At 40.1% G+C, this 22,708-nt stretch overlaps 2 protein-coding genes across 4 annotated transcripts in view; one reads left to right on the top strand and one right to left on the bottom strand.

Moving 5' to 3' along the window:
* Window positions 1-5,736: 5,736 nt before the first annotated feature.
* fgf16 (fibroblast growth factor 16) lies at window positions 5,737-12,496 on the top strand. 2 transcript variants are annotated; one of them, XM_065249101.2, is made up of 3 exons: window positions 5,737-6,417; window positions 9,100-9,203; window positions 11,084-12,496. In XM_065249101.2, exons 1-3 carry the CDS (start codon window positions 6,156-6,158, stop codon window positions 11,327-11,329), a joined length of 612 nt encoding a protein of 203 aa, XP_065105173.1. In that variant the 5' UTR covers window positions 5,737-6,155; the 3' UTR covers window positions 11,330-12,496. The 2 variants fall into 2 exon arrangements, with proteins under 2 accessions (XP_065105173.1, XP_065105175.1); XM_065249103.2 differs by having other exon boundaries at window positions 11,087-12,496.
* Window positions 12,497-16,979: 4,483 nt separating this feature from the next.
* Window positions 16,980-22,708, bottom strand: part of atrx (ATRX chromatin remodeler) — a 62,672-nt gene continuing 56,943 nt past the window's right edge. For both annotated transcript variants that reach the window (XM_065249164.2, XM_065249163.2), the window contains 4 exons: window positions 21,462-21,575; window positions 21,138-21,233; window positions 20,398-20,526; window positions 16,980-18,285 (listed from right to left, as the gene is read on the bottom strand). In XM_065249164.2, the coding sequence (XP_065105236.2) occupies window positions 18,061-18,285; window positions 20,398-20,526; window positions 21,138-21,233; window positions 21,462-21,575 (564 nt within the window). In that variant the 3' untranslated portion in view covers window positions 16,980-18,060. The remainder of the gene's footprint in view (window positions 18,286-20,397; window positions 20,527-21,137; window positions 21,234-21,461; window positions 21,576-22,708) is intronic.

Genomic DNA, 22,708 nt, shown 5'->3' on the forward strand with positions numbered 1-22,708 from the left:
AAAAAAAAAAAAAAAGAAGTTAAACCATTTCAGTTAAGTATGTTAAATTGACTTGCAATACCAAGCTGTTTTAATTTCATGCTGCATATTTTTACAGAAATGTGTCCGACAAAATATGTCTCACAGCTGTCACTGGCACAGTACCCTTTCAGAAGGTCCTAATACACTGAACAAAATTATAAATGCAACACTTTTGTTTTTTCCCCTATTTTTCATGAGCTGAACTCAAAGATCTACGACTTTTTCTATTTCCACAAAAGGTCTATTTCTCTCAAATATCTGTGTTAGTGAGCAGGTCTCCTTTGCCGAGATAATCCATCCACCTCACAGATTATTGCACAGGTGTGCCTTAGGCTGGCCGCAATAAAAGGCCAAGTTTTATCACAGGACAACCGGCCTTACAAACGCAGACCAAGTATAACCACACCAGCCCAGGACCTTCACATCCAGCATCTTCACCTCCAAGATCATCCAAGATAAATAATCAAACAATTTTGATCCGTGTATAGCATTAGATAAAGATATGTATACATTTGGTGCCAATATGTACCTTTGAGATGCTATAATATGTATCTCTGAGGTACTAATATGAACTCTTTATGTGTACATCAGCTGTACTTTTTTGAAAGTGACACCTGGGGTACATACAGCATCTTGACCATTTTTTCTAACAGTGTAAATTAATTAATAAATCCTAAACATTTTGTATGGGTCTAGTACTAGTGTAATGAATCACACACCATATTGACAGATCTCGATGTAATAAACGTGCCTCAGATGAGCTTCAAAACTGAACTCGTATAACAAATGTTGGCAAGAGGCTGAAAGTAAAAAAATGAGAGAATGAGGAATAAGAGAGAAAGAGAGGGAGTGAGCACGTTGGATTAGCATGTAAATAGTTGTGTAGATAGGTAGAGTCTGGACGCGTGCCAAGACTCTACAAAGGTCTCCTAACATCTGTTTGACGGCAGATTTCTGCTCTATGTTTGAGAAAGAAAAACACTCTCGCTTGGAAGGAGTCGCGTTCTCATGATCATGCATAGAGACGGTCGCATCATAAAGGAGCAGTCACACATTGGCCTGATTATTTGAAAGAACATGTTCGGCTTTTCCAGGAATAGTCTGGAGGAAACCGTTGGAGAAGATCCAGTCGATTGTTATTCACGATTGTAAATTTATCTGTTTTAGCACTCATTCCACGAATGTCGAACATACCGTGATGGAAGGTGTTTGTGCAACAAGACTGAATGATAAACATCACGATCACGCTTTAGAAACCAACCAGTTGGAGAAGAACTCAATCAGGGTCTCAGTTTAGAGAATTAATCTTGACATTGAAGGAAACTGTGGGCAAACCGCAAGTTAGGAATAGAAAAATTGACGTACAAAGCACAGGGTATTAAGAAGGCTCAAGTGGATAAAGTGGTCAAAGGGCAGAATTATGGGGGTGGCGAATTTCTTTCCCTCCCCCAGCCTGTACCTGGAGCATACGAAACTAATTTATATAACAAATGTTGGTTTTAGACGGCATTCCTCACCCGCTGATGGCTTCTCAAGGCCTGGTGAGCACTACATACATTAGAGCTTAAGGCAAAGCAAACAAATTAATTAACACTATCTTTACGAGGGACGGCCAACGGAAACAAAACGTGAAACGCAACACCGTTACCTAAATTCACGTGCATCTGTCCGTGTCTTCACTCGGCTACGGCTCTTCGTACTTCTTGCCCTTGACTGAAGTTTGAGGACCACCTGCATGAAAGAAGAGACCCAGCCTGTTATGTCTCAGTGATGGAAAAAAATAACACAGAATCCAGCTTTGCAAACAGCTCGCTGCACGGATCATTTTTCTGAGCTGCTCTGGACGCAGACGTAAAATAAGAACAGATGATATCATGCATAGGGATGGAGGAACGTTCTTCCAGAATACGCTTTGTCTCTTTCTAATGTGCTCTATAGAGAAAGAGCCTGAAGTGGTCCATAATTGACTCACATTCTTTCAGCTAAACACATATAGGGGCGGTGTCCCGGACAGGGATTATTAGACTAGTCCTAGACTCAAATAAATATAAGAGCTGTCCAAACTGAAAACAACTTGCAGTGACATATCTTTAAATACATCAGTGCCCTTTTTTTTTACCTCAAAATGCACACCAGTAATGTTTTTAGTAAGGCATGTTTGTAAAAACTAGTTATATTTCCTATTTAAACTAAGGCCTAGTCCTGTTTTAAGCTGATCCCTGTCCGGGAAACCACCCTATTGAGTTGGCATTGAATAGCGATTGCTTGTTTGAAGCTCATCCATAATCAGAAAAATGTATCCGTATGACTTCCGTGATTTTATATATATATATATATCTTCTGAAGCTAAACAATATGCTTGTAAGAGAAAACCATTTGTATTTTGAGCCTAGTTAGCAAATGATTCGTCCTGTTCTATTTTTAACACATCTGGATCAAAAATGGCATCACGCCGGCTCTAAAATTGGTACACAAGAAGATCATTGGCTTGCTCGAGTCGAGACACATGAGAACCAATGATGGCCCTCAAGACAATGGTTACAAAGTTAAGAAGAGCCAGGATATTATATGATAACCTTTAAATCTGTCTAAATAGAAAGTCACAACTAGGTAAATTATATTTTTTCCAGTGAACTATTCCTTTAAGACCCAGATAAAGTCTATAACGGCCCAGATCTTAGTCTTTCTAACTAAGAACAAGGCTGTCCACTTCAATAAACTAGAGAAAATGCAGAATTCACAGCAGTGTTCAGTAGCTCGGTTTCCATCCAAACATGTAGCAAATCTTTTAAAAATTCGCAAAAAAAAGATAAACAAAGAAATGCCAGTAAGGTGTGTTATTTGAGCGAATGACGGTTGTATTGGTAACCTAGTAACCAACAGAAAATAAAACAAGGCCTGCTTAGAAAAGGCGTACAGGACTGCATTTAGTTACGATTGGGAAAGTTATAAATTTACTAGCTGTGCAGCTCGTTATTGCCAAACTGAATGCTGTGCACAGAAGAAGAGATGAAGAGTTTTTGATGCAGGCACTAACAGCAAGGGCATTGCGACGACGTCGAGCCCCATATAGTAAAGACAACAACAGCCGATACAGCTAGACTATCAGTCACGTGGATTAAGGGGTTGTGTACACCAAAACTTTGAAACGCGGCTGAAAACTCCTGGACAACGCCGAATGCCAGCTGTTTTTTTTAAGCTGAGTGCCAGCTTTCTTCTGCTAAGCGCTTTGGTAGCTCTGATACGTCAGCTGTGAGACGGTTGGTTGCTGTGCTACTTGTCCCGCCCCTCCTCCACTGTGATTTGACGGCCGCGTGAGAACTGACATTGATGAGCTGAGCTTTTCATTCAAAGTTGAACATTTTTCAACTCCCGGTGCTCAGCCCCGAGCGCGGAAAAACCGCCGGGCGCCGGTTTTCAGTGCGGAAAAAACCCGCTAGCTGCTGGCTTATTTGAAAAACGCCGAGCTTCCATTGGAAACAATTGAAAACATGCGCCGGCAGTAGGCGTAAAGGTTTTGGTGTACACGCCCCCTTAATGTTCGCTATGTCGTAATTTATTCTGCAAATGCGTTTCCATATCCCATTATTTGCATTTACTCTTTTTCACATGAATAAAAAAAAACAGCTCAAGCGAGCAAAAAAACGTATTTTGCGAATTAAGGGATTTTTATTCAAAATTTGGAAACCCAGCTAGTGAGACATTTTGTGTGTAAGGAGCTGTTCAGAGCCATGGCACTATTGCAAAATCTCTGCAATTTTAAAGTCACAGCGCCAATTAGTTTTTGAGATAACTACCTTTAGCATGTTGGAAATTAACTGCAATCTTGTCTGACACCCTAAACCAAGACCCGAACCTAGACCTAGATGTTTGTGGCCTTAGCAGATTACAAAACTTCAGTTATGCATTAGATGGTAAACCGATGACAGCAAAAAAGATTTCAAAATCGAACAACTCTTAAATGGTAAAGCATCACTTTGAATAAAAGTGTCTATCAAATCCATAAATGTAAACATCAACTTACATACAGTAAGTCAAACTTTGGCCACTTTCCATGTGTGTAATTAAAAACATCATCTTTGTGCATTTTATTGGAGATCCCAAATAAACAGATAGGATGGGCATTAATTCCAATTCATGGCTCAGACCTGATAAACTTGTGTTAATTTCTCTGTTTTAATATTTGGGATGAGGATGGGAGCATGGCTCATGATTTTGTAGTCATTATCTTCATTGTATGTCCTCTGAGCATATGGGAATATCATCTATACAATCATAAATCAACCGTGTCAACTATAACATATAACTGGCCAGCAGCAGTAATAGATTTTTTTTTAATCAACAGTTAATTTCAGTATTTCTAAATGTTACAGTTAACAGTAAAGACGCAGCCTGCCTTGTTGGCTTCTCAAAAAATGATTCATGTGCATCTAGGGAAGGACTTGACAAAATATAAATGCTCAAGCACTCAAAGCACAGACCACCTACAGTCCTCGGCCCATCTGCACTGAAGATCAGAGGGAGTTTCTTTTACTAAAGTTGAGCAGGTTCATTCAGATGATGTTTGTTTCATGTTACACTGACTTCATGATGTATTGTTCAAAAGACATTCTAGTACAGTATACATTCGGAATATTAACATGGTGCAAGGTAAGGTGCCCGCTTCATACAAATAATACACCTGGATGTTACAATTCATGCTGGCATGCATGGCAAATACTGACGGACAATGTAGCTACATAACAAGCATCATTTGTCCTCCTATGCATGCATTACACTATAGAAGCGTCCATAGACCGTCTGATGTATTTCATATACTGTATGTCACACGTGCATTTCACATTTGATGAAAGTTCATTAGTTTATACAATCCCTGTAACCCTCAACTTTAATCAAATGTGTCATCATCCTTTGTATTTTTTTGCTTCTTTAGTTTCTGCAGTAGATATCACACAGCTGGTTTGGAGAGGACAAGGAAACACCTGCTTAAACAGAGGAGGTGGAGAAAATGCCTCAAGACAAACTTCAGACTCTGGCTGCGTCTCATAAACTAGTGAGCTGCCTACATAGACTGCATGTTTGCATTACAAATACATGTAGCATTTTTGCATTTGTAGGATCATGCGGAAAATGCTGCACACCGATGCCCAGTTACGACACAGTTAAATTGCTTTGCTGCATGCACAGAAAATTATGCCTATGATAAACAAATGTACTGATGTCTTAAAATTGCAGCACACACCTGTCATTCCCAAAAATGTGCAGGACTGTGATGCATAAAAAATGTGCACACATCTGTAATGCTGTTATTCTGTTCATTTGAATTGTGCCAATAATAAGGCACGCAGGTGATGTTTCCACATATGTTTGTACAATGATGCCCCAATCCACTGCATTTATACACCTGTGACACAATACATAGTCGGCTTTACATGAAACCGTACATTATGATGACAAAAAATGTTGTAGACTACCTTTTTTGTATGCAATGATTCCGAAAAAGGTGTCAAGATGGGCATATCACGGTTTCAAAATGCCACCTGCATACCCAGCAATAACGCAGACACATGCAGTGTGACTGACTTTCAAAACAGCTGCATGCGCCCGTGGTGCAGATAAGTGCAGTCTAAGTAGGCAGCTAATTAGGTTTTGAGACACAGCCTGAAACTCCAGCAGTGACTTGTAACGCACCGTGAGCGCAGTGATCCAGACCGAAGGCGCGCAGCTCAGTGTGCCGGGACAACAGCACAGACAGACGCTCATCAGAACTTTACGCGCACTCTGCGTCTGATACTCTTTCATTCATCATCTCTGTTTAGGATTTGTCGCAGTTATTTTTGCGCGTTGACTGTAATTTTACGCACGATTTCACGCACACGCAGATCAGCTGAGCGCTCCGAGCTTTTACAGTAGTAGTAAGAAAGATCAGAGACAGACAGACAGACGGTCAGCAGCAGCATCAATGATGAAAGTTTGAGGAAATGCTGAAGGTGAAAGAGCAGGGCTGTCATCCAGGCGTGGCTCGGGCTGGATATGGATGTCTATATAAATGAGTCAATTCAGTCTGATCAGAGATGAAATGAGCGTCTCTCTCCTCTCCGCTCTGTAAACACACGCGCGCGCGCTTTCTCGTCATGGCAGAGGTGGCTGGCTTTTTCGGGAGCATTGATCTGGATCTGCACGCTTTCCCAGCATTAGGGAACGTGCCTCTGTCGGACGGTCTGAATGAGAGATTGGGTCTGATCGAGGGCAGACTGCAGCGCGGATCGCTTACGGATTTTGGCCACCTGAAGGGCATCCTGCGCAGGAGACAGCTGTACTGCCGCACCGGCTTCCAGCTGGAGATATTTCCCAACGGGACGGTACACGGGACCAGACAGGACCACAGCAGGTTCGGTAAGTGCATTCAAATTCTGTCCTACAGTACATCAGCAGCAGGGTTTGGGTTCTGTGCCATTCTGTAAAACCAGCAGAAGTTCTTATTTTTAAAGAAAAAAGCACTCTCGTGTGTTTATTAATACATGCGTGTGTATGACTTTGTGAAGAGAGCTTTGCGCTTTAGTAAAAGCTGGCGTTATTGTGTTCAAGGTCATGACGATAAAGGCTGTTTACTAAAAAGAGATTATAGGAAAACTATACAACTCTTAGGAAATCATATTTGCTTTACCAAATATGACAAAATAATAAAAAAGGTTTTATTTTTCGCAAAGAAGGAATTAGGAACAGTTGTGATTGTAACAGGTTTTGGTCATCTGATGTATTTTGTATAGCCAATACTGCTTAAAGTCATGCAGTGCTGTTTTTTGTACAAGTATCCAGTACTTAAAGTCAGTTGTCCAATATACAAGATCAACGTAACACGGCCGATACTATAAGATTTAATAAAACATCAGGTAAAGTGATGGGTGGGAAAAGTATTTGTCCTTGTAGAGTTTCCAGCGTAAAAAGCATACCATGTCATTTTGACAGATGGCTGAAAAGTACAGAGCCTTATTAAGAGATTGGTATGGTAACAGAGTTGATGCATAATCTGGTGACACAACACCCATCTTAAAATGACGTACTGTACAAAACATGCACAAGTCTTATTTTTAAAAGTGTATTAAAAGTTGATGTCAGCTACTCGTGTTAAACTCATGAGAAACAACAAAAGTCTGCCATCAGTCAGTGTGTATTTGTGTGCGACTCAATGAACTTTTTTAGACTTGGCAAACATCTGCTGATGTGGAACCTGTAAATGAAATTGAGTGCATGTTTCTGAGAAAGTTAATGCTTCATTTGGCAGATCTAGTTTTCATAATCGTTCTTACATCTCGCAACGGCACAGTAGATATAAGAAATAACCTAAATGCAGAAAAAAAGAAAATTGAGGGCCGTATATGTCAACATAGACATAACCAAAATGTTCCCTGGAGTTTGAAGCTTCATAAAGTTGGAGACACGATCCACACCTATAGCCTGTCATGCAATGGCCTGAAGAAATATTTGAATATTTAGAAATTTATGTAATGTATGACTGGATGAGATCAAAATGATCAAACAGCATTTCAAAATATCAGCAGCACACTTTAAAGCAAAACATGTAACAAAATATTGTAAGGCAGATAGTGCTCAGAATGTCAAAGTGTCCAACAGCTTTAGTTGCTCTGCTAGGTCACCTGTGTCAAATTGAAGGGGACGTTGATACCAGTTAGTTAACAAATGTTATTAAAGGTTATTGAAGGTGAAGGTCTAGCACAGGGGTAACGTCGGTCCTGGAGTGCCGATGTCTTGCAGAGTGTAGCTCCAGGTCTAATTAAGCACACCTGAACAACTAACCAAGGACTAACGAGTCACCTGAAAACTACAGGTAGGCAAGGTTTTATCAGGGTTGGAACTAAGATCTGCAGGACGTCGGCACTCCAGGACCCCTGGTCTAGCATCACTTGCTTGCAGATCAGACAATATGTTTGGCTGTAATGTTTTTGGGCCTCTGTTATAAGGGCGTCAGATCTCTCAGTCCTAGACTTAAATTAGCCCGTGTAAACTCGTAGGGCAGGGTCAGGGGATGCAGGTGTCTCTCTGCAGTGGTAAACAAGCTCGCAGCATGAGGCTGTTTTTCTCTGGAAACGTGTTCAAAGGACCCCAGCCAGCTCAGGAACAGACACTACTAATTACAGCGCTAATAAATCAGTCAAGAGCGCTGGCTATTACAACGATAAACAAACGATAGCAGAACCCAGACACGAGAATTTTTCGCATGACTCTAATCCGTAATCATCGTGCAGGTGCAGCTCTTGTTTCGGAGACAAGAATAGCTCTAAACGAAAGCATGACCACTGTGGAATCCAGTGGTAATGCTTGTTTTTAGACAGAAACAAGCTGCTTTACTGGATCGGGTGGTCTGCGGTCATGTTTCTGGCATCCTTCTGGCAAATGCGAGGCATTTGTCGGTAATGTTGCAAGCTGGCAGCGTCTCTGATTAAACGCATATGAAGCATGCTTCTGCTTAACCCAGCTTCAGAGAGTTTCTCTGTCGTCTTGGCATCCGGATCAGGTCCAGGTGGTGCTAAAAGGCCACAAAGGTGTAGTTTTCTCTTTAGTCTTTCATCAAGAGCGTGTGAACAGCTGCTTTGGCCTGAGATTGCGCTCGTATGCGACCATTGACACGAATGCAAAATTGATTTCGTGTTAAACTCCAATTCAGTCAGCAACCTCTCAATGTAAAAGCACGCCATTTGGTTTACTTGTTTTTAATGATTCTTTAACTAAACGTATCCAAGTGTTTATTGACATTGACGCTTTAAACTTCAGTTATAAAATTCATTTTGAGATTTTGCTTCTCCTTTTTTAACTGGTGTTCTGATTAAAAGCTTACTTATGTGGTTTCCAAATAAATAATCCTCACAGTAGGGAAGTGCATCACAGAGAGATCTCATACAAAGTGTCGATTATGTTCAGGTGGTAAGATAAAAGAAGAGGTGGTCACTGCCGCTACATCTTCTTGACACTGGTTTACAGTATTCACAGTCGATGCACAGCTGTGCTGCAGTTGTAAAGATGCCTGCTCATTGTCTCACTAGTCTCATTCTGTGGCAGGTATTCTGGAGTTTATCAGTCTGGCCGTTGGGCTGGTGAGCATACGAGGCGTGGATGCTGGTCTCTATCTGGGGATGAATGAGAAGGGTGAACTCTACGGGTCGGTAAGTCAAGCCCCTGTAGTGCTCGTTCCCACTAACAGAAGGTTCTGCTCTATGAAGTGTACCAATAGGAATGTAGGCAGAGCTGGAGCGAACAGCAACCCACCCACCGGCCCATGGTCTGTTTCCCATATGATGCAGATGTACGAGCTAACCAGACAAAACAAGCCGTGTTTCCACTGCTGCAAGCCCTGACCTCTGATCAGCAGGGAACGGCGGGGTCTGGCTTAACTTGTTTTTGTCTTTGTAACTTTTCACATAAGATTGACCTCTCAGAAAGAGTGTTCGGTCTCGGAAGAAGAAAAGCTGCCTCCACACTTAAAATATTTACATATTTTCCAGGGACACGTGAAGTGCGTAACGTATACACACCCACATATCGTAGATAGACGAGCTGAGAGCGCTCTCAGTTTCGTGCGTATCTGCCTGCAGTTGCATGAGGAACGGGCTTCGCTCTGCTGGAGTGCGCAAATTGTAAAGGAGACCAGAAGACCAAAGTGCGTAGCAGGATTTGACTATTTGCATGCTTGCATAGAGAACCATATATAGGAAAATGGGCCTTGACTCCCCCTCTGCAGTCTTTGCCGTGCTCATGGAAGAAGCGTGCTATCAGATTTCTGTAGACAATAAGCGGGGCCCCAGTGAGTTTCTGTGAATCTTGAGTTAAAATAAACCTATTTAAAGCAAGACTAGATGGTTTTACATGTAATGCGATAACTTTCTATTAAAATCAGACTGTAAACCCATGTCGGCATGAAATCGCGTTTCAGATAATCTGGAGAGTCAGGATTAGGTTCACAGCATGTGAATAAAGATGCATATATTTTAAATGGTTAAATAATCTAGTTATTGTAACTAGTGGTGAGTAAATATTTTGTAAGTAGTGGATGGAGCAGTATCAAGTCCAAATGGGACACTACATTACTGCAAAAAAATCTAGTTATTTACAGATCTATAATGGGATGTTCCTGTGGAGATGCTACAACCGATTTTGAATAAGAAAACAAATAAAGTCATTTTTAGGTAAACTGCCTTACATTAATCATTAATGTCCTTGCCTTTATTTCCTCTGCCCTGTTTTTTATTAATTCATTGCGCCAACTGTTTAAAACTTGTATGGCCGGCCATATCTCTAACACTCGTTTTTTAAATGTATTGCATTGACGCAGGGATTTGAGCCTGGCCCATTGCATGACTGTTTTTTGGCAGGAAACATGATGTAGCCCCAGTGTCTTCCATTGTTCTCACCAGTGTAGTCAGCCAGCGAAAGTTCACCTGCATAACCCGAAGCCATTGCTCATGGACTTCTGTCAGCAGTGTAGTAGTAGCAGCCCACACAGGCTGTTACAGAGCTGCCGTGTTTGTAAGAGAAAAGCTCAGAGCATCGTGAGGGAAGATGCTTTTTAAACCAGACGAATGAAGAATGATTTCGTTGTAAATGGCAAAGCTTGCCCGTAATGACTTTCCCTTCTCTGGTGCAGAGAGCACCTGCTGTCTGGTCAGAGATAGTTTCCACTCTGCACAATGGTAAACTGTGCACTGTGAGAAAGAAACAGTACCACGTCTTCACACGCTCACGCTTTCCAATGCACCTGGAGGTCAGGAGACGGGAGGCTTGTGTTAGCTTTAAAACAAGCAGTTAAATGGCCTCATGCAAGCTGGCCTCTCTTGATAGAGAGAGCTTAGATGATCAGACTACAGACATCAAACCACAGCATGCTTGATTTGTAATTTTTCTGATCAGGACAGGAATGGTTGGTGCAATAGTTTTCTAAACAGGGTAGGATCCATAAGCTTTCTAACATTGCTACTGAAACTGACTTTTACAGTGCACATTATTACCCAGAAGATCTAACATTTATTTATCTCTTTGTTTCTTGCAGAAGAAGTTGACAGCAGAGTGCGTGTTTCGCGAGCAATTCGAGGAGAACTGGTACAACACGTATGCGTCCACGCTTTATAAGCACGCAGACACTGGAAGATACTATTATGTGGCCCTAAACAAGGATGGTTCACCTCGAGAAGGTGGCAGGACTAAAAAGCATCAGAAGTTGACTCACTTTCTGCCCAGGCCAGTTGAGATTGAGAAGATACCCCAGGAGTACAGAGACTTGTTTCAGCATAGGTGACCAGAAATTTCCCCAGAGTTCCTGGGTTGGAGAGGCTCTGTGAAGATGCTGAGTGGGAAAGACGGACACCGAAGAACATTAAGAAACACGAGATCCTCCCTCTCGCCTCTCGACTGTTTATAGTTGGGTTCTAGTCCAAAATGAGGAACCCCTCTCCAACAGTGACTGAGATAAACAGTATGTGTGTGTCCTGGATGGCTCTGTTTCCTCTCCTTAATGGGTTTTAAAACACAGAGAAGAGGGAACATTCCTGCATCCAAAGGTGGTGCCAAAAGATGTCTCGAGAAAGAGGTGTTGACTTCAGAGCCACGTGACATGTACATGCCATGCTATCACCCTTTCTTCAGACAGTAATTGTGGGAACCACACTTTTTAATAGCATTTTGGGAATGTTCTCATTGGAAAACATTGGGTCTAAACCCAATAAGCACCCACTTGTCTTGTCACTCAAGTATAGGAAGTAAAACTGCCTTTGACCAATAATATTGGCCTTCAAAAAACCAACATGCCCAGCCTGGATCCTGGTGCTGAGAGGTTATGTTAATCGGACACAGCACTTACCAAGATGGACACGGAACGTGGATGATATTCCCTAGGACATATACAAACGCTTTGTGAACATACCTTTAAAGAGAAAAACAATCAGTTGTCAATCAAAAAGCACCAATTGTGAGGACCAGATTTAAAGTTTTTTTGATGGGAATGATAACAAACATTTTCCCCATTTAGCACAAATGTACACCGGGTTTTATGTCTGATAAAACTGATAAAAGCTATACATTTTGTAGAAACAAACAATGAAATATTTTAGGATATTATTCAGTTTAAGAAGGAAAAAATGTCTGGTGCTTACAGAAGAGTTGAGCTTCGGTCAGGGTGACTTCTAAATGTTCAGACTGTCAGGAAAGAAATTAGTGAAAGACGTGTAAATATGGATGAACCTATTTATGAGATGTACAATATATATTTATTTTCTACATATAAAGTATAATTATAAATCTATAGAAATATATTTATTTATTTGAAAGACTCTATTTTGTAATGAACTTGAAGTTATTCTACTGAAATTATACAGAAGGGCTAAACCATTTGACCGGATTAGTTGACAATAAAATTGTCCTGCTATCAAGTCTGTATTGTCACTGACCATATCTGCAAGGATTATGTGTACCAATTAAAATCTGAGAAACACTGAGTTCATTGAGTGCATGCATACGTCACTACGATAACACAGCCGTGGCTGAACATCTAATGAGGACTTCTCAGCATCTTGTCATTTTAGAATAAAATCATTTTCTTATAACGTTATAATAATACAAGTATTATTTTCCACTAGGAATTGATTGCATTGTGAAATGTGAGTGGACTTGATGACATCAGACAAACTGAAAAGTCATTACAGAGACAGAATTTTTTTTATCAATTTCCATGTTGCCTTCAACCAAAAACGGAGACAACCTGAGACCTTTCAAAGCTTTACGTGGGGGGGTCAGCAGTAAACTCAAGTCAGTCTCTAAAAGGTGCTAGACTCATTTAAACGATGCCCATTAAATGTCACCAACCTGTCAATGTTCAAATCCTTCATGAGCAGCAAGAATGGCATTTTTTCCAAAAACCTGCAGCAATCCGACAAGCAAAAGTGTGTACGTCTGCTCAGACCCTGACGTGACCCTAAGCACTTTTCCACGTCAAAAAAACGGTTTTATATATGTGAACGTTGCCGTGGATTTTTGCGTACGCCCACTTTACAATCAAAAATCTTTGCATACGCACGCTTTATAAATAAGGGCCCCAGAACATCAAAGAATCTCCAGAGATGTTAGCTGATGATCTACAAAGATGGTTCTTGGCTCTGGGAACCTGTGGGAAACTTCTTAAATCAACAGTCTTCACAATGCAACAGTAAATAGAAATATGCTGGTGGGCTTCAAACCTGTTGAAAATCAGCACCACAGCAATATAAATCATTTTCAAAGTACTAATAACATACAGCATATAACAGTTTATCACAAATACGAAGTATTGTAAATCACAGAAACAAATAATTGTTGGTAAGTGAAGATTAACCAGCACTGACGTGACTCTACAGAGGTTTCAATCCACTTACTTCACCAGACATGAACGATTTAGATTTTTAGATCGATCCAGATTTCTAAACATATTAACAACCCCACCCATCAGCAACACCTGACAACATCTCCAGCTTAGCTGCACTCGGTGATCGTTTGTTATCCAAAACACTCGAAGACTTTCAGAACACCAAATCTAGATAATGGGCGAGTGTTTGAACAGAAGCAGGTTTAATGCTGGGGTGGATCAGGAGGAACAGCTGCATGTGACCTGCAGGGACGTACTGTAGAGTTAGTAAAGTGCTAATCTGGGCATGCAAAGGATGGGATCAACATTTGAACATCTGCAATAGTTGTAATGTTTCTCTTCTGGCAGCTTTTCTGCAAGCTCCCCTCGGGAGGAGGCAAATGGAAAACAGGGAGAAAACCCTGGCAGCTAAAGAAATGAAAATAATAGCAAGACACAGCGAATGAAAGATTGAAGGGTTAGAGAGTGCGGTGTGAAGATGGTCAGGTTTTCAGGGTGTAAGCCCCCTAACTCCGACATACTCCAATACGGCCTTCGTTATTTCATTTCATTAAAGATAATGAGTGATCGGACATCTCAACGGTTCTTCAGCATTACAACAATTTTCCTGTTTTCCGTTGAATCAGTGGGACAAAAAAAAACAAGTTTATTGTTCTCTTGTGACCTCAGCTGCCTCTCAGCTTCACAGTTTCATCATGGGTGTGGGACATCTTTGTATGCATTCGTGTTCAAATAATCGCTCTCATCCCAGTGTAATGTGCACTCACTTACATGCGAGCCATTTACTTGAACTTATACATTTACATTGTTCAGGCAGTCAACACATATACGGCTGCTTTTTTTGAGCACTACTGTATAAGATAGCAAAGGAGATGTTCACAAAACTGCTTAAAACCATTAATATATATTTACTCAACAGACTAAAAATATGAATTTAGAGACAACATTATATGAAAATGTGTAACAAACTTGTTGGATAATGCAATGGTTATATGTGATAAACCTAACAAGTCAAATCAATTACAATTACTCTGAAGGAAGTGCTATAATACAAATTTTTTTTGCATGTCTCTGATTCTTACTGTGTAAAGAAAAGTATTATTCAAAATGAATATCAAATCTTTCAATGCTTTTTTATAAAAACAAACTTTTGAATGTGTTATGTTTAATAATGAACATATTCAAAATGACATCAACCAACAAGACAAATGTGGGAAATGAGGGAAACTCTGGGTTTTCAGTGTCAGAATGGGAGGTGTGTTAAACCCGAAGTCAAGCCTGTTTCAGGAGGAGAGGTAACTTAGACGAGTCTGTTTCTGGGGTAACTTACTCTGTGAACCAAACCTGGTTAAGGAGCAGGTTTTATTCAGTAAAAGTGTTTCTTGTGGTCTCCTTCCCTTTTTAGCAGTAGCGATGACTAAATATCTTGTTAGTTCATTTTTATTACTTACACTGTAAATTTTTTTTAGCCGTCTCTAAGTTTAATCAGATTGGCAATGGAAATCATTTTAACATACTCTTTTATATATTTAGTACACAAAAATAGTAATGAAAATTTTAAACAGTAAATTGAAATGACTTGAAAAGGTAATTTTTATATACTTGGGCGCAGCTGACCATCCAAGTCAGTGGTTCTCAAACTTTTTCAGCTTGCGGCCCCCCTTGGGTACGGTGCATTTCTTCGCGCCCCCCCCAAAGAAAATTTATTACAAATTTGTTCAAAAATGTAACATTTTGATTAGACAAAACATAGTAAAGTATACATATTAGTGTTGTTGGTTAGTAGCCTTATTTTGTTTAGTTTTAATAACACAGAATTTATGATTTGAATTAATGTATGTTATGAAATGTCATTAGCCTGGGGCCCCGGCCCCCATTTTGAGAACCACTGGTCTAAGTGACTAAAATGTCATGTGTTTTAATAGAGGATCCTGTAGTAGATGATGTTGCCTTCATTTGTAGTGAGTTTACATTTATGTTGGGAGAGGATTTTGAGGCACAAAGTGGATTTTTGTCATGTCCACAATCCACATGCATTTATTTGAGCGGTATCATTTTCTCTGTAGTCATTTTAGATCTATCAATACAGAAACTTTTATGAATACAGAACCTGAACTGTACATGCAACTTTCTTATGCTTTGGCCAGACATGCAAAAACACTTGATTATAATCATAATATTAAATAGAAAAAATTCAGTGCACAACAAACTCCTAAGATAATAAATAGGTTATATATATATATATGCCTACGGCGACAAGACGTCAGACTACGAAAATAGTTTGATGGCAAACTTGTGACCTCTTTTTTTCCCTCCTGTGTCATCCTGCGAGGTCCCCTCGATTAACGACTGTAAGTTTCTGCTTTCTCATCCTCAATGGTAATATTTCTTTTTAGTAATTTGTTTTATTGACGATCCTATAAAATACGATGATTTTCTACTTGGTAACCTTTTCATTTATTATTTGGCTGTTTTTATGCTGAAATAGACTACATTTATGCTATATTTTTCTTTTATTAAATTATCTTTATATTAGGCCATTACATTGCCAATTGATAAAAATTAATCATGGGGGAATAAATTTTGTCCCCCATGGGAATAAAAAAATATTTATCACAGGCAGGGATATAAAGACCAGAGGGGGGATAATCCCCCCAGCAAATCACACCCTGAATATCCTCAGTTTATCTACCTTTTGATATTTTAACAGTGTTAAAAAATTAAACATACACAAGGACAACTGTTTTGGTGAATATATGCTCATAGTTGACAAGTTTGTATTAACATGTAATTAATAGGGAATGAGATAACATAATTGGCGCACTGTTCAAGGGGAGATAGATGTACTGGGAGATGTAACAGCTGAAAGTGAGGTGATGGGGTGGAGGAGGAATGATGGGATAGAGGTGAGGGACAGCGATTTACATATACCACTTCGCACTGATTGGTTGGATTACATGACCACACGCCTCCCAAACTTCGTTAATTAACTTCATTTGCTGTACCCTTGCAGCAGCACTTCCAGGTTTAATAGTAAAAAAATCCAGACCTCAATTTAATGTGCTGTTGCCATGGTGAATCATAATATCAGAACTCTACTGATGATGGCTTTTCATAGTGGCTGTGTGTGCCTCTGGTTCACTCAAGAGTCAACCTACTTAAGAGTCGATTGAACTAACTCCTTTCAGCTGTTCTGTAACCGAAAACTCAGCGTTTCCCATCTCTGAGTAAGTCAACTCAGTTTAAGTTTTAACTTTGACTTGGTTCCACTTCCTGATGGAAATGGGCTTGTGTGTTTGTAAATCTTGTGTTAATAAGCTGTGTTTGTGCACTTTAAAACAAACAGAGTTTCCACTTGTGCCACAAATGGATAAAAACGCTGTGTTTTATAATCAAGCTAAAATCATGGTGGAATTCATCCTGTGTCCTTTTCTGTGCCCAGAAGTGTGCTAAAATTATTAAACGCTACAGATCTAAAAAAAAAAAATTCAATTAAAAAAACCAACACCAAAAAACACAAACACTGAAAAAAAACACACCATCATACAAGATCTGCATGAGCCTCGTCCTTTTGGTCACTTTATTAACTGTAATATTAAATACTAAGTAGCAGATCATATTAAATGGCAGAAACTGTCAGTGTATATGCTAACATGAAAACATTTTCAAGAGTGCAAAAAGTTCCTCTACAATTTCCTGTGGCTCGAACCAAAGGGCTTACTGTCGCCAGCGAAAAACAATGAAATACATCTAACTTTAGTATACGAAGTGGAGATGTGCCAAAGAAGAGAACGATACAGGCCGCTCATTAACCTGATAAGAAAAGTGTTAGCAAATATCAGATAAGATCAGAACAGATTGAACTTCATTTAAACTCCACAAACATGTACCGTACCTACTGTACGTCCTGCTGCCAGACATCGGATTAGGTTTAAACCCACTCGCGTGGGGAAAATAAAAAAAGAAAAATACATGAACAGTACTCAGTACAACAATATGCTAGGCAACACTACAACGAGAAAAAGTCAGATGTTACAAAAGTCCAGAGCAAGCAGTTTTAACAATACAGACATTCCATAGCATTATAAGCAACGACAAGTTTAAATACCTAAAAGCAGATTTAGAAAAAGGGGTGTTTAAAACATCCGAAGAGAATTAGCTGCTTGATATAAGGCCATTTGACCTGATGTTACCTTCGGGGTGTCCGTCACAGTGTCTCTGGAGCACTGGCATCTCGGCACCGATATAACGATGGCAGACTTCGTCTTTACTAGGGCAAAATCTTCTCTAAAGGTTACGAAACAGAAATCTGCTCGGAGCAACGCTATGGTCCCTCTTTAATCTCGCTGCTTATCCTGCAATTGATTTATTTATATATGCACAGCCCTTATGTAAGGGAAAAAAACTTGCAATGCCTAAAAGCATTTTGGGGAGAATATCTTTAATCTTAAATATGTGAGAAAAATGAACTTGAATACCATTAAGGCTATATACACAAAATGGCAGCAACTGCCAACATAAAAAAACCAACAACCCTTTAACAAAGTCCTTGTAGGGAAGGTCTAGCGGGCGTCCTGTTTGTGCTAATCCAGCCACGAGCGCGCAGAGGGATGGCGGGCACGGCGGACGCATCTCTACAGACCCGTAGACGGGCCCGGATTCTTGCCCAGCTGAGAGCTCGGGAGTCCGTGGAGCGCCCCGAGCTGCTGATAAAGACCGAGAAGCTCCATCTGACTCATGGGTGCCGTCAGGCCGTTCTGCATGGCCAGTTGGTTGAGCAGCATACCCTGTCTCGCCATGGCTATCTGCTGTTCCTGGACCTTACGGTTGTTGAGCACTTTCTGCACGTACATCATCAGCTGGAGAGGAAACAAAAGAGAGATGTTACTCCTTTATAGACATCGAGGCCTAAAACAGTCCTGTTCCACTAAGTCCACCTGCTTCTTGTTTTCACGGACTTATGAATGATGATGTTACTACTGTATGTTTCTAAATTAACACAAATTTTACTGGTTATAAAGATGCCGATCTAGTTTTTTGTTGTCTGTCTTACAAGACTAAGCACTGCAAATGAAGAGTCTGGTTCCAAAACACGATAACCCCATTTAAAAAAAAAGTTAATGCCAAAATCAGTATTTTATCAGGTCAGTATTTAAAAGCAAATTCTTAATTTAATGCAAAATGCAATATCCGCTGTGTTATTCAGTCATCTTTTCTCCCTTTTTTCCCAAAACGCAATAAACGCCACTCCTCCTTTTCTGCAGAATGCAATAAATCCGCTTAACAAATTTCAGCGCACCATTCCACGCACTGTAAACAAACAATGGCGGCGCGTTGAATACACACAGAATCCTAGTTTTCTTGTACTTCATGATCAACAAACAAACAAAAACAAAATAATACTTTAATGGCATTGATAAACCTGTGGTGGTTTTCTGTGACGGGAAAGAAATGTAAGCCATCAAAATCTAATAATTTACGCGAGAGGCACTCAGGAGACGGAAAATGTCGGCTGTTGTTTGTTCTCCCGACAGCATCAAGCTTCTGTCAGGCTAACAAACTGACCCAAGGGGATCTTATGAAAAACTTTCCATTATTTAAATCGAAGTCAATAAAAATTGAGCAGGACCAAAACATTTTACAGCTGATCGATGTCAAAAAAGTTCTTAATGCAATGTCAGTGTTCTTAATATGACAAAGTAAGTGTTTTGATTAATGCCATTAATGTTTATTTTTTTAATCAGTGTATAACACTAGTCAACTAAATGAATATAACATGGCAAAGATGAATGCACATTTATAGATTGATTCAATAGATTTATAGCATTTTGAAAAAAAACTTGTAATGGATTTATTGCAATAATAAACAGTTTTTATAATAAATCTTTGAAAAAAAAATTTCTAGCCTAAAGATGCTATGAGAAAGTTTGTAACAGAAAATAGTCGAAATGGATTTATTGCGTCTTCAAATATTATTCATACAATAGCATTCCTAGGTCATTGACATTATCAAATATATTCAGGGTTACTTTTCTCTGACTAAAGAGCTGAATTTCCATGACCTATGTCCGGGAAGCCGTGAGCCTGGATAATGTAGTGTACACCGTGTGTTTATAAAAATGTAGCTTTAATGCGTGAAATGAATAAACACTGCCAATAAACAGCTGTTTAAATTGTAGTCAGCAAAAGGCTTGGACCTGGAAATGGTATTCCTTACGTCACAAGTTAACAAGCGGATTACATTTGGATAAATGGAAACTTAAAGCAACAAACAGAAATCCCTGATATTCCATGACTTGGACAAAAAATATAAAATTCCCTGACTTTCAATGTCTGGAAAAGACCTTTTAAAATTCCATGATATTCCAGACTCGTAGGAATCCTGTATATTTGAAACTTTATATATATATATTTTGCGCAAGAGCTATATTAAAACCAAGAACTCATACAAGTACTAAATTAAAATATGGTAGCACATCAATAACTTAAATATCCTTAGTTCTCAAGACTGCTTGTCATATAGATCGCAAATGTTGGGACTAGATAAAGTAATGAATATTTTTAATGAATATCTGGCAAGAAAAAGTATGTAATCCCCTAGGAATAAACTGGTTTTCTACAGTGATTTGCCATAAAATGTTATTTGAGCCTCATCTAGGTCACAACAATAGACAAACACAATGTGCATAAGCTGACAACACACTAATTCTAGTTTCTTGTGCCTTTTTCTGAAAACACCCATTAAACATTTCCAGTGCTGGAGGAAAATGTAACAAAATTCATTCCTAGGGGTTCACATACTTTTTCTTGCCACCCTGTTCAGCTGAAGAAAGCTGTTCAAGTAATCTATTCCTTTAACAACAGTGTTTCCTCAAAATCTACCTCACTGTAAAGACATTTTAATTGTATCAGCGCTTATATACAGTGTTTTCAAAGGCTAAAGTCACAGATAGAGAGTAAAGCAAACGTACGGTTTGTTGTTTGCCAAGGACATCACGGTAAACTGCCTCCCGGTGTTTAAGCTCCATTTCACAGTTAGCCTGTCGCCCCAGAGCCATGGACTGAATCTGAGCCTCCGGTAGATTCGGATTCTCCTTCCACTGCCAAAATCAAGCACACCTGTTACACCCTGTATACAACAACAACAATTGCTGGGCCATTGCAAGATTAATAATATTGGTCTGTTCTTTTTTATTTATTTTCTTTTAAACGCTCTGCCAGCTTCTAAGGCGATATTCATCTATTATTATACTATTATTATAATAAGATCCCCCATTGACATCACAAGGGGAGCCAAATTTTAATGACCTTACTGGGTTGATCTTTATCACATTTTCTAGATTGATAGAAGCACTGGGGACCCAATTAAATCACTTTAACATGAAAAAAGTATTTTCATGATATGTCGCCTTTAAGGTGTCACTAAGGTCAGTAGCACAAATGATGTTGGGCTTCTGTTCAAATCTGACCAGGATTTGATGTTCAAACCCCTAACTCTACTTTAGGCTCAAAGTTCAAACAGGGCTTTAGCAAGCACCATTCATTTCCCATTGAGCCCTCAAAATGTGCTGTAACCGTTAGCCATAACCAATAGGTCATGACAGCTCATGTTAGTAAAGCTGTAATGGCGCGTGTTCTTGGCCTGTCCATTTAAGCACCTTACTGTGGGGATCAGCGTGACCCCTGACATGGCCTCTCTGCAGTAACTCACCAGCTGTGCAATGATGTCCTCCAACGGCTCCCTGGGTACCACCTTTAGAGCACTGGTGGCTTCCAAGACCTTCTGCTTGCCCTGCTTAAGCAAATCCTGCAAAAAAAAAAAGTGTGCGTGAGAAAGACATCGGACCAAACGAATCAGAAGAAGAAAACAACGTCTCTAAATGTAGATCTAAGAACGTCTGTTTTCTCAGACATAATGGAGATGTGTGTAGCAGTTGGCAAAGCGGGACGCCAACTGTCAGTGCCTGAGGACGCACATCACAATTATCTGACGGCTTGAGGAATGTAAAAAGTGCACGTGGAGCTCATTACTGACCTCCAGCTGTTGGTTGGACATGGAGGCCAAAGCAGCCACATTGAAGGGGAAGTAGTTCGGCGATCCCATGCCCATCTGAGAGTAAGACGGATGATTGACACGCATGGTCAGACCCTGAAACAAAAGCACAGCGGGTCCATCAGGCAGACAGAACCGGAGAAACTTCATTTCAAACCAAAAATAATCTTCACAGTCTGACAGATGAGTAAACCTTCGATCGAAGCATCGCTTTTGGCCTCTTTGACATGATTTGTCTACGTTCTGGCAAAGACCAACAAAAACTCCCAGCCGACAGATGACCGGACCATCCAAAAAATCCTGCTGTGCACCCATGTGAACGTCTGTTAGGGTCCCGAGCAGGCTGTGTTTGTCTTAAGCTCTAAACACAGCGGTCCTCTCGTGAAGGTCAGTGTGTTTGTACATACAGTAAATGAGCTACTGAGGCAGATGTGGCCATTCCTGCCCTTTAATTGGGTCTACGGTGTAGGCATCTCGTAAACACACCGCAGCTGAGAGAGATGGGGCACGAGCAGGTGTGCCGCAGGGACGGCCGACGTGACCGCAGCTGCGGCGCAGACCTACCGACTGCAGGATCACCTACACATACACATCGACGTTCATTTTATCTCTCTTCAAAGCGTGATGCTAACTGCAAACTAACAAACATTGAAAACATTTCTCAAATCACTAAAAGTGCCTGCTTAAAAATTGGCTGAAATTGTTGAAATAAGATCTTATTGTGACCGTACAGAGATGATGAAAAGCAGGTGAACTTTTTCTGTTGCGTTTAAGATTAAGGCTTCTCTATGGACCGATTTAATTAGCTTGACTTAAGAATAAAACTGAACTGGGAAACTAGATAGCAACAAGTACATTTTACAGTCCAGAGACATTTAGGATTTGGAGTTAGCAGGACACAAGTCTCCAGGACAGAACCATTGATCACAGCAGTGATCCTAAGATCAGATCCAGATCGTTTTGACCAATGCTACATCAAGTCTATCATCTAAAGACAATGATTTCACCAAAACGCTCCTTCAGCTCCCAGAAGGAGGAATGCAGATTTTTTTGATGCAGGCACTAGCAGCAAGGGCATTAAGACAACGTCAACAACATTAGAGGACACAGCTAGACGGGTTTAATGTTAGCTTCGTCAGAATTTATTCAGCAAATACGTTTCCATCTCCCATTATTCGCATTTACTCCAAAACCACCAGAAGCAAAACTTGTTTGCGAATTAAGGGATT

Source organism: Paramisgurnus dabryanus, chromosome 16, assembly GCF_030506205.2.
Source record: "Paramisgurnus dabryanus chromosome 16, PD_genome_1.1, whole genome shotgun sequence".
NCBI classification, from domain to species: Eukaryota; Metazoa; Chordata; class Actinopteri; order Cypriniformes; family Cobitidae; genus Paramisgurnus; species Paramisgurnus dabryanus.